Source organism: Hippocampus comes, unplaced genomic scaffold, assembly GCF_001891065.2.
Source record: "Hippocampus comes isolate QL1 unplaced genomic scaffold, H_comes_QL1_v1.1 scaffold1, whole genome shotgun sequence".
NCBI lineage: Eukaryota > Metazoa > Chordata > Actinopteri > Syngnathiformes > Syngnathidae > Hippocampus > Hippocampus comes.
The window spans coordinates 2,124,712-2,137,278 of NW_017805010.1; the positions used below are offsets into that span (position 1 = coordinate 2,124,712).

The 12,567-nt window shown below is 44.6% G+C and overlaps 1 protein-coding gene and 1 long non-coding RNA gene across 8 annotated transcripts in view; one reads left to right on the forward strand and one right to left on the reverse strand.

Moving 5' to 3' along the window:
- rerea (arginine-glutamic acid dipeptide (RE) repeats a) overlaps window positions 1-2,821 on the forward strand; it is a 148,262-nt gene extending 145,441 nt beyond the window's left edge. For 5 of the 7 annotated variants that reach the window (XM_019863014.1, XM_019863015.1, XM_019863013.1 and 2 more), the window contains 3 exons: window positions 1,397-1,570; window positions 2,002-2,182; window positions 2,480-2,821. In XM_019863014.1, coding sequence (XP_019718573.1) covers window positions 1,397-1,570; window positions 2,002-2,182; window positions 2,480-2,513 — 389 coding nt within the window. In that variant the 3' untranslated portion in view covers window positions 2,514-2,821. The remainder of the gene's footprint in view (window positions 1-1,396; window positions 1,571-2,001; window positions 2,183-2,479) is intronic. The other 2 variants (XM_019863017.1, XM_019863019.1) reach the window with 1 other exon arrangement.
- A 2,755-nt stretch (window positions 2,822-5,576) lies between these two features.
- LOC109511693 (uncharacterized) lies at window positions 5,577-8,133 on the reverse strand. The gene is made up of 2 exons (XR_002167376.1): window positions 7,813-8,133; window positions 5,577-5,869 (listed from the first exon to the last, which is right to left on the reverse strand). It is a non-coding gene; the product is annotated as an uncharacterized LOC109511693 (long non-coding RNA).
- Between the last annotated feature and the right edge of the window lie 4,434 nt (window positions 8,134-12,567).

Consider the following 12,567-nt stretch of genomic DNA (forward strand, 5'->3'; position numbering starts at 1 on the left):
CAGTGACCACTTCACTCTGAGGTTTGAAGCCGGGCAGTGGCGAGTTACTGTGGAGCGGTTGTTCGGTCGTATTAGGGTGTATTTACATCTGCGGCGTTCGATCCACTTCAAACGGACGTTTCCCACACTTGTCCGGACCTTTTATTCAAATGTGAATACACACAAACGAATCCCGGTGCGGACCAAGACCCGCTTTTTGAAGTGGTCTCAGTCCGCGACCAGACTTGCTCCACTACGCTTCAGGTGTGAATACAAACCAGGGTCGATCGAACCACCTCGACGATACATGCACCTCTTTGAGCCTCACAAGCCACCACCATTGTTTAAGGAGAAAAAAGGAAATGTACATTCAACAGCTGGACATGTGCATTCAAAAATTTAGAGATCAAACTATGATCCCCGTTTTAAAGATCCCAGTTCTTTTTAGGTACATCCTGAAATTTCACCCCAAAGCCCAATATTCCTCATGTTTTGTGCGTCGCGTATATGCTCATTCGATGAATCATTCACAATGTTCACACTGGCAAATGACTGACACTGATTCGTAACATAATGCTAAATATGAGAGCTGCGACCTGCTGTTTTCAGTACGTGGGTTAATTCATGTTCAAGATCAGTGATTCTCAAAGCGTGTTATGAGTTCAACCAGTGCTACACGGAAGAAATGCTAAATTGAATACAATTAAAAATAACATTTAAAACATGAAATGCAGTCAACAGCTCATGAAAACCTTTTTTTACAGAATTTTTTTTCATTTCGGTGATTATGCTCATACTTCATGACATTGAATGATTCAAATGCATGTTTTTGCATGCATCTTGTTATTAAACCCCCATTGCAAAATCTGCCTGTTCACAGGTTACAGAATTAAAGTTTGTCATTATAAAATGGCGGGGGGGGAAACACACAAGTGGTATTACAAGCAGTCATGATGCTTCCCTTGTAAAGCACCATTCAATTGCCAATGATGATGATGATGATGATGGTTATCATTAGCACTAGTAGTGGTGAAATTCCATTTTGAAAATGAATCTGATTTACGATGGGGGTTCTGCAGCTGAAGTGCCATTTTGAGATGTTTATCACATTGGTAGTCAAGGAAATGTATTAATTTAGGGGAGAAAAAAAGAAATCTGGTCCTATTTCATTTTACGTAAGGTCTAAGGATCAAGATGACATTCTGAGCCAATGTCATGCTTTTGTTGTCATGTTAGAATGTTTAATTTAGCCGCACTTTTCAGCGCTTTACTACAGAGTAACATTAACTGGCAAATAAATATCAACTAATTGTAATCAATGGGCTCTGTGATGTATAGCGCTTGACTAGTTGTACAACTGTATGTTGAATTAGCATGTTGCCCTGTCCCTTGAACGTAACGCTCTGACACCCAGCAGGTGGTGGTGAATGTCTTGTGTGTCCTCCAGGTTCCGGGGCCCACCCCCTGGCCGTAGACCCCCTGGCGGCCGGACCGCACCTGGCTCGCTTCCCTTACCCGCCTGCCGCCATCCCCAACCCGCTCCTCGGCCAGCCGCCGCACGAACACGAGATGCTGCGCCACCCGGTCTTCGGTAGGCACCCGGCCGGTCTCATCTCTCATTGGGGTTGCAAAGCGGGAACGTTTCTGGTTAGATGTCCATGGCGAGGTGAGCTTGGGGAATTTGGGAAATAATAAGCACAGATGTCAAAACATCCATCCAAAATAACACAATTTAAGAAGCATGAAATGAAGTAGAACTATGTCCTGTTTTTAACTCCTTCACTCCCAAAGACGTTTTTAAACGTCTTTTCAGACTTGGTCTAGAATTGGCTGGTACTGAATGAGTTAAATTCAAAAAAATAAACAAATGCTCCACCTTCTATCCACAAATAGGTCGTATTCAAAATGTAATTCCCGTGGAAAGTTTCCCCAAAAACTCCTGCAGTTTTGCAACCCTAATTAACAGTGGAATTGTACAAAATTGATCTTATCGGGGGAGGCTGAATTATTTGCTTTGCACAGGAGCACCGTACCCTCGGGACCTACCCGGAGGTCTGCCGCCGCCCATGTCGGCGGCCCACCAGCTGCAGGCCATGCACGCCCAGTCGGCCGAACTCCAGAGGCTGGCCATGGAGCAGCAGTGGCTGCACGGCCACCATCACATGCACGGAGGCCCGCTGCCCGGCCAGGAGGACTACTACAGGTCAGACCCGGCGCCGCCCGCACCTCCGGCACCGCCGCGGGTCGTTGTCGCGACGTTGATACAATCGTAGATTCGTTCCTGGACATTCACTGTATGTCTCAAATCATGCTGACTTGCTTAATCTTGACTTGTGACTGATCCAGACTTATCATGTGATTTTACAGAAAATCATCTTTAAGCTGATCCGAGATAATTAAATAACTCATTTCCAACTCATAAAGGTTATCTCACAAGAACGTCCAAACAACACAAGGAGGTTTAACGCATGTCTTGTGCTTCCCCCCCCCCCCCCTTCAGCCGACTGAAGAAAGAGAGCGACAAACAGCTGTAACTGGCCGAAGGAGGCGACAGGAAGTTGTGAAGAACACAAAAAGGCCAAGTGGATCCAATTTTTCTTTGTTTTTCCAACCCCCCCAAGACATTTTCTTTGGTATATAGCCAGTAAAAGTGACACAACATCCTGAAGACTCCTGCATGACAAGCTTCCCTGACATTTCTTTTTGTAGGTGCTAGAAGAACACTGTGCTTACCCCCCCCCCCAAAAAAAAAAAAACGTGGCCGCTTATGGAAAATAACAAGTGCTATCTTAAATTCAACATTTATTTTAATACATCGTTGGAGCTTTTTTTTTTTTTTTTTAATCATTTTAGGAAGAGCTACCGCATGGAGTTTTTCCCCTTTTTTGGAATTTGTAAATAGTATATATAAACATATAATTATTATAATTATTATTATTACTAGGTGTGGACAAACAAGTCGTTTCAACCTCCGCTGCAGTTGTGTTGATGCATTATCCCTTGTTTCAGAGGGGAGCAACATGGCATTATTCTTATGATTTGAGCCATTTGATTTGTGACCTTGGTCTGACATTGCCGTGTTAGATTTAGTCCCACGTAGCCCATGTGATAACCCCCCCCCCCAACCCCGAACCCCTGTCGCACCCACTCATCACACACCAGCTTTTTTCAGAATGTGTCGACGCGGCCTGTTGACTTTGTGACTTGAAACACTTGAAGCTTCCCTTCATCCATGACGACGACGAAAATTGATTGCACTGAAATTTCTTTTTATCCTCTGCCGTCATTATTTAACGACAAAACAAGTCATATAAAATGACCTGTTTTTCCCCCCATCCCAACAATTTGGACAGTGCCAGAAGTCTTTTTTTTTGTTTGTTTGTTTTTAATGCTAGGTGAATATGATACATCATCACAGGAGCCCTACGGGACCTTTTTAGTGGTGGCATCCTCTCCCATCATGTTCACTGTGGCCTGCCGACGTGCGACCACCGGGAAGCGTGCTTGTGCGCACGTTTGTGGGAATGTGTGTGTGTGTGTGTGTGTGTGTGTGTGTGTGTGTGTGTGTGTGTGTGTGTGTGTGTGTGTGTGTGTCGCACCAGCGTGCGCTTCACGTTTTCCAACGGACACTGTTTGACTTGTCATGGATTTTAACAAAACTGGCTTATTCCTTGTTTTTTATAATTTTTGTTTTGCCAAATGAAGAAACTGTACTCGCATTTTTAAATGACCATGTCATACTTCCTCGGAGCACTATTTTTATGTTGTTTTGCAAGTGGAAAGTCTTCTGACCTTCCATTTTCTGACGCACTCTTCATCCTCCCGTCCGTCCCCCGAGCGTCCTCCTTTGCCTTTCCCGCCCCCCCCCCCCTTTTTTTGTGTCTCCAAACCTTTGGTGTTCAGTGTTGTCAATGGTTTAGCTTCTCGTTTCAAAAGCGGCAGCAGCAGAATGTCCGTTCTGACTGCCAAGATTTCTATATATACTGGTATCTTGAAGCTTATTGTACATATGAGTAGTCGCAAATGGGATGACACAATGTAAACAAAAAGTAGAAAGAATAAGAAAAAAATGTGAGTCCTGTGTTCTCTCCATTTGAGTATTTTGTAATTTTTTTGAAAAATTTGTGGAATTAAAATAAACGACTAAGTTACACCACAATCTATGACTTGAATTTGAATTCGTCTTCATTTGGTTTTTTTTTTTATAAAAACTTGTACACCACAGTGACGTTTTTATTGATGATCAGAACATTGGTCACAGTTTTATTTAGGATTTTTCATTTTATGAGTGAGAGTGACAACAATTTTTGACACATGTGGTCAGGCCCGGCCATCCGAGCTTCGTCCATTCTGCCCTCATCGGCTGAGCTGGAGTCTTTCCCAAAGTAAGAAAGCAGTGTTTTGAATGTGTTCACAAGAAAATATTCCCAATAAATAGAGACACCCATGCACTCATTTTCTTTGAAACTGCAGAAAACATCCACACACAGCTGGAGCTGAGATTCAGAGTACGAAAATGTGATCCAATCCGTGACCTCTCAACTGTGAGGTATATGTGTTAGGTTGCTGCTGCAACAACAATGGTGGTGCTTTGATCCGACATAGAAGTGTCGCTGTAGAATTACCTCAGTTGGCTATGAGCACTCATTTCTGTTACGCGCTCACGTTAGACCGGGCTGCTAAATTCCAGTCCAGTGGTAACTTGACCTGTGAGTGCCCCACCTTAGCAGCTATCCAAGTTAGGAGCCGTTTTTTTTTTTCACTTTTTCTATGAGCCAAAATTTGGTTTATGAGCATTCTTCACATCAGCTACCCCTAAAGTGAATTGAAAAAGCAGAGCAAGATCAACTTTCAGCCTGTTATTGAACGTGTCAAACAGACACAAAATGAAAACACTTGCAAGGAGTATTGAGATGACCACACTGAACTCAGCAGGTGGTAAACGGCCAATAAGACTGGTTGCAGGCTCCTAAAGTTGATCATTAGGCCACGGCCCCTAAAGGCAACTGTGTATGTGTGTTTGACTTTGAGATAGGTACACTTTATTTAACCGATTTGTTGCTGTCTGTCATCTTTAATCATATATATATATTTTTTTTTATTTGGCTTTTTTTCTTCATGATACAGCTGTTGTTGGTGGGGCTGGAAGACACATTTTTATTCATTTTTGAGCTTGGTCACTAAACGAATTAACATTCTAGGTCAAATAATTGAGTCACCATTGTATAATAACACTAAACCGTTTTGAGGGTAAAGCATTTTTTAAGTTTCTTGACAATTATTATGCCAAGTCTCTTTTGGTTCTACTCAATTTAAACATTTGAATCGAATTTTTATTTTATTTTTTGCACTGTGGGGAACATATTGGAGTGCGGATCAAGCACAAGCATGTCTGTTTTCTTTTTCCTTCACCGGGTCTGAGCTTTAGAAGATGAGCTCTCAGCAGCAGGTAGCAAATCTGCGAGCTGGATATCATACACTGCTGTGGCATAATAACGTCAAAGCCAGGCTCATTCGAAAAGAACACCTCCTCTCTATCACAACGGGGAGTGATGGATGGACCCGCAATCTCTAATGCTATGCTTTTTTTTTTTTTTGCATCTATGCTTTTACTCCCGCTCTGAAATGATATGCTACCCGTCTTTCCTCAAGCAAATGGAGGTTGGCTGCCCTCTTCTCGTGGTGAGGAGGTGCTGCTCGGTGTTGCCTCTTCAGCTCCACATGACAACACGCCGTCAGGGCTAAGCACTGGCTGGTTGAATAATTCATCCCCCCCACCCCTGCGCCTCTTCCACGTCGGGGATGGAGTGACTGTGACTCGTGTCAAGTCAAATCCCTCTCATGATGCTGTGCGTACCCCTCAGGCGGGCGCGCGGGAGATGCGTCATTTCTACATACATACACACACCAAAACAAGAAAATCTGCTGGTTGTATCCGAACAGCAATATCATCCCCGTGTCTTTCCTGCAGTTTGTGCCGCTCGGAAATGCCGCCGTGTTCTTTAGCAGGTAGTCGCCGCCATGTTTGTCTAACAGTGATGTTGACACAGAGGAGGAACCGTGCCTCTGCTGTTTGTCTCAGCTACATAACAACACAAACAGCAAGTCACCGCTCATTTAGAGGTCATCCTATTTAGGCCGTCTCCCCCCCACCCCCCGAGACTGGTGCAACCGCTTTTGCAAATGTGGGAGCGTGGCGGTTATGTAAAACCGCAGCTGCAGAAATGTGACGCTCGCAAGTCATGGTAATTAAACACATCATCCATGCAAATGGCGGGTACACCAAAATATGCTAACGTCCTTTTTTTCCTGGAATGAGACTTAGTATGTGTGTTTCAGCAGTCCGGCAGGAAACAAGCGTTTATATTTCAAGCAAAGGTTAACGTGAGGTTTTCCAGTAAAAGTGATAACTACACCAGGGAGGCTGCAGGACGGTAAAACGCTTAAATTGCTAAGTTGCATTGTGCTGTGGATCACATACCCTGCAGAGTCAGTGTAATGTTTTGGTAAGGAAGGGAGTGGCGGGCATGTTTCACTCTGGCCATGGAACCAAATGTCATGTCTTAAAAGTAAATGATAAACTTTTAGCCCAGAATTGAGCCAGACGTGTCTTTGTTGGGTCAACCTCATCTTACATGTCTTCCCCTAGCTCCTCCTTTAGCTGCTTATCCGATTCTGCTCTTTCTTGCCTTCATCATACAAAACATCTTCCGGAGTTCAAATCCACCATGATAGATGCGGATATAACGTCTATCAGGTTGGATTTGAACTCAGTTGTATCTTTCATTATTGTGAAAGTGCTTGTCAAGTTCTTTGCTCTTCCTGCTCCTCTTCCTTCGAGTTTTCCTCCAGTTTTTTTCTGTCAGCATCTTCTTCCGGCTATGCCTGCTGTTTCGTCTCCAGGTTTTCGTTCAGTTCTTCGTACTCCTCCTCATCCATAGCTCTTCCTCCTGGTCTTCCTTCAGCTCTCCCCACAGACCTCCCTGCAGCTCTGTGTCCAGGTTTTGCTTTCAGTTCTTGCTCTCTCTCTCTCTCTCTCTCTCCCTCTCTCTCTCTCTGTCTCTCTCTCTCTCTCTCTCGCTCTGTTCTTCCAATCCTTCTTCAAGCTCTTTCTCTTGCTCTTCCATCCATGCATCCATCCATTTTCCGAGCCGCTTTATCCTCACAAGGGTCGCGGGGCATGCTGGAGCCTATCCCAGCCATCTTCGGGCAGTAGGCGTGGGGGCACCCTGAACCGGTCGCCAACCAACTGCAGGGCACACACAGACAAACAACCATCCACGCTCACACTCACATCTAGGGACAATTTAGAGTGTTCAATCAGCCTGCCATGCATGTTTTTGGAATGTGGGAGGAAACCGGAGTACCCGGAGAAAACCCACCCTGGCCCGGGAAGAACATGCAAACTCCACACAGGAAGGCCTGAGCTGGAATCGAACCAGGTACCTCTGCACTGTGAGGTCGACGCGCTAACCACTGGACCACCGACTTTAAGATGCAGCAAATTGCTGGTGAACTGAAGTGCAATTCAAGCTGCTATCGGGGGCCACAGTTCATTCTTTATGGATTCAATATTGGTTATAAATAGCCAAGCTCTTACCCACTTAACCCACTTAAAAAGTGCATGTATTTTCTAACCGCGTACCCATTTTGATTAGCCATTACAGTCATTCCTTTGCAATGTAATAACGCACGCTTGTGTGCACGGTGCATTTAGGTTTGTCTGTGACTGCGTTTGCAAGACTGCCTGCTATGTGTTTGGACCTGGTCTACGGCTTTTACACGTTAAATGATATCCTGCTCCCACATTCCCATCATAGCCGGTATCCTCACCCGCGTGTTAACCGAATGTGGCCGCTACCACACCAGGTTTCTTGCATTCCTCCTCCAGCATACCTCGCGCACTCCCACACACTCGTCTTCCTCCTCGTCTTTCTCCTCTTCCTCTTTGCTGGTTGAGCTCGGAGGGAAGAGACTGCAAACGAAGCAGACACCAGTTTTAGTTCAATAAAGCGTAGCGAGTTGGCAGCGGACGAGACTTGCAGGCTCCTCTTTAATGCGTTGTCATAAAACAGGCTGCTGGCCGCAAGTTCACATTCAATGAGGCCTGGGCGGAGCATCCTCCTGAATGTTTGTGCACGGAAATCCTTCCTTCACAGAGCACCATTCCCGTATAAAGTTAGTTCACCACGAGATATTAAAAGATATCAATTGTTACTTCAACCACAGTAATCAAGATGGAGTCTCTCATCATGCATTGAGTTTCATACCTGCGGTGGGAGCTTCGTCAAGGCCGCTTGTCACAAATAAATCAGAGCCTGTAAATATCTTCTTGCCCTCCGCAATTTCCTCAGCTCACTCCATCTGCGGTCTTTCAGTCGCCCGCCGCTTTGAAAATAATATCAACTCGAGTACGGTGACACACCTGGGGGGGTTGTCAGGGGCATGGTAAATGGGGGGGCTGCAGCAGACACAATGAGCCTCCCTCCTGATGTTGTTTGTGCAAATGGCCGCGCACGCGTGAGATAAATTGCGCTGGCCAAACATTTAGCCGCTGCAGCGAGAGGCTGTCCACTTGTTGTGACTCAGATGGATTGGCCATTGTTTTTTCCCCTCTTCACTTCCACAGTGTAATTTATCTCCCATGGGAGTCTGTGGAGGACAGTGTGTCTGTGGAATGCTACCTGATAAACCCACCAGCGAGCCCACGGAGAAAAGTTCATGTGGGCACCAAAAGAAGATATTTGAGTCTATTTAGACCGTTTTAAGACTCATTTTAACTTCACTGCAGCATAACTAACTGGTGCAAATTTTATATAATTATAACGTGGGTCGCTGATGGTGTCGTGGTACACTCGCCTGACTTGTGTGCGGGCAGCGTGGAATCGGTTTCCGCCCAGTGACAATGTTTATGTGGGTGTGAATGGCCATTTGTCTTGATGTGCTCTGCGACTGACTGGCGACCAGTATGGGGTGCAGCTGGGACAGGCTCTAGCAGCTCCCTGCAAATCCCTCTTCAGGATAAGCGGTGTTGAAAATGGATGGATGGATTCTTATGTGCAGGTCTGTCGGAATGCATGCTAGTATCCTTTAAACTGGATAAATATATCGTATATTATCCTAAGGCCTCATAGCTCAGTGGTTAGAGCACTGGTCTTGTAAAACAGGGATCGTGAGTTCAATTCTCACAATCGCATATAACTCACTTCCTATCAGTAGGAAAAACAAGAGGGGCGGTCCGGTGGTCCAATGGTTGGCGTGTCAACCTCACAGTGCAGAAGTGCCAGGTTCAATTCCAGCTCCAACCTCCCTGTGTGGAGTTTGCATGTTCTTCCCGGGCCTGGGTGGGTTTTCTCCGGGTAATCCGGTTTCCTCCCACATTCCAAAAAAACATACATGGAAGGCTGATTGAACACTCGAAATTGTCCCAAGGTGTGAGCGCGGATGGTTGTTTGTCTCTGTGTGATGGATGGACATCTTTCGATCAGCTTTTTCAGACAGAAAAGTGAACAAGAGAGGACCACCATTCAGCTGTCAGCCCAACGACTCCAATTCTTTCCTGCAAGCTTGGGATAGACCAATTCTTTTTCAATAAAAAAAAGATGAAAACGGCACCACGTGTCTGATTTGGTTCCATTTTACTTTTACAAAATGCAGACCTTATAAATAAATACAAACACAGTGTAAGTCATATAAGTAACAAAACTATTTAGTGTAGAAATAAAATATATATTAAGAAATAAATAAACTTAAAGAAGCACCAGGAACCAAAACCCTCTGCAACTGACAAGACACTGTGACAGCCATCACAATCCACCAAAGACTGAACAGAACCAGGGAACTAAATGCAAGCCAACCGCTGTGACAGACAACGAGGAACATGGCAGGATATGAGTGGCTGAGGGAGCTGATTGGCATCAGGGACCAAGTTGACGAGAACAGGTGGACACAAAAACCTAACGAGCAACACAGACCACAAGAAACCAAGCCGTAACAAGAAAACAACCTAAATATCATGAAGACAACTGCCAATCATGACAGAAATACAGCTGAGCTATCCATAATAAATCTCCTGCACTGGATTAGAGCAAAATTCGTCAGACCCGTAAAAATTTAGTACAGTTTGAACATTTAATTCAACGATTTTTGCGCACCACTCGTGGTACTCATACCACTGTTGGAGAATCACTAAACGAGAACCTTCAATGAACCTTACCATGCATGTTTTGGAATGCGGCAGCATGCGGTCGTGCCTGAAGAAAAGCCACCCAAGCACAGGGAGAAAACGCAAACCGCGCACAGGAACAATGGAGCCAAGATTCAAACCCACAACCTCAGAACTGCGCAGCGCACACGCGCCACCCAAACGACGCTGCCCTGAACACATCATGGACTTGGTTGCAAGTTTCCAGACGGCTGCTTTCACGAACAAAAAAATGGCTTCACTGTCAGAACCCAGACCCAAAACAAATTGCCGCACTTCGGGAGTTGCTCCTGCATCGACTGAAAGCTGATCGACTCATACCGCGAAAAGACGACAAAAGGTATGTTTACTTTCTGTATCCATGGTGATGAAAGTGCTTTGGTCTGCGGGAATGCATGCATATACTGTATAAGATACACTTTATGATCCCGAGGCATTGCGCAACTCGCACACTGAGCATTCAGTGTGTGATGCATGGAAATCCCAATACAACACATTGACTAGTTTGACATATGTCAACTAGCTCCAATATGTTCCTGTAGCACATTGCTCTCCAGCAGCCTGGAGGTGTTATGGTAGATGGTTTCTCCCAACAGTCCCTCCACCCCCAACCCTTCTGCCTCCCTTCCCCTCTCCCTGTAAAGCCCTCCAGTCCAGTCGCTGGCTGCAGATTTAATGGATTTAGCAGCTGTTGAGGAAACGGCGAGGGTTTGCGGCATATGCTTTGCTTACAACAAAGAACGGACACATGGACGCGCACACACCGCATAAACTGTGCTGCCACAGAAGCTGCAGTCGTCCATTTAACTGGCTTACAAATTGCACTCCTGCAGTTGAATGTTTCTTGTCTGTATGTAGTGCATTCTTACCTACTGTAGGTGCACGATTTTTATTAATTAATATATTTTTGCATCCTAATAGGTACTCATGGAATGGGTAACATATGGTCCTGACCGACTCTGTTATTTAATCCAGCCCACAGAGTGGTTACAGAATCAAGTGATTATACGACTGGTCAACAGGTATTTATTTATTTATTTCATTCAGAGACGCTAGAAAACATTTTCCTGAGGAATATTTTGCACGGATTCCAAATCTGCGCTAATGTTTTTCCTACCACACCAGGTTTTGTCATAATGATAATAATACACGCCTATAATGTAATATGTCAGGTAACATTTATGAATTAAGGGTGATTTTTTTGGACCAGGTGGAATTTTTTTCCCCTCAATTCTCATGGTTGTAAATTACAAAATGAGAGAAACTTTGGCTTACTTAAATTTAAAAACAAAAAAATTGAAAATATTCCAAAAACCTGACGTGAGTAAAGATATGCTTTAAATCACTGGAAAAAAATCGAATCGTTTATCTTCGTTCTTAACGATGGTCGGGACATACAGTTGAGACAGGCAGAACAATTAAATAGTCTTCCACTTGGTGGAAGAAGGTAGTACACGTGTTGCCATTTAGACAACGTCGTGTGTGTGTGTGTGTGTGTGTGTGTGTGTGTGTGTGTGTGGGGGGGGGGTTTGTTGGTGGCGGGGTGGGGGGGGGGGGGGGTGCTAAAGCGTTGACACCGCACTGAATGCTGTGCAGTTGGTTGGCAATTTGTGAGGGAGTGATTTGACGTTGGAATCAGTTACAAGGTCTGAAAGGAGGAGGTAAATATATGAAATATCTCTTCATTTGCTAATTCTCCAATGCAGTTTGTAGATGAAAACTCAAGCCCTCTCTCTGCCCATCTTGAAAACCTGTCTTATTCTTTTGCTTTTGACTCAGCATGAGACTTGATTTAAGTTTTACCGTTTGTATGCTTTTACTGTGTTCATTATTCATGATGATTGTTTTATCCTAATCATTTCTGCTTGAACATTTGTTGTTGTGCGACTTATTTTTTTGCTCCGTGCGATGGTTGTTTTAAAGTGCTCTGTAAATACAGTTGCGTTGAGTTGAGAATTTTAACCCATCCATCCTTTTTCTAATTTGCTGATCCTCACAAGGGTTGTGGGCGTGCTGGAGTTTATCCCAGCTGTCTTCGGATCATAGGTGAGGTACACCCTGAAGTGGTTGCCAGCCAAGCGCGGGGCAAACATAGACGATCACACCTTCCATTCTTCTTCTTCTTCTACCACGCATGTTTTTGGAATGTGGGAGGAAACGGGAGTACTCGGAGAAAACCCACGCAGGCACGGGCAGAACATGTAAACCACACAGGCAAGCTGGACTCTACACCTCTGCACTGTGAGGCGGACATGCTAACCAGTTGTACATCGTATTAATTTAAAATGGGCTAGTATTTTATATGTATATATAAAATCTATCTATCTATCTATCTATCTATCTATCTATCTATCTATCTATCTATCTATCTATCTATCTATCTA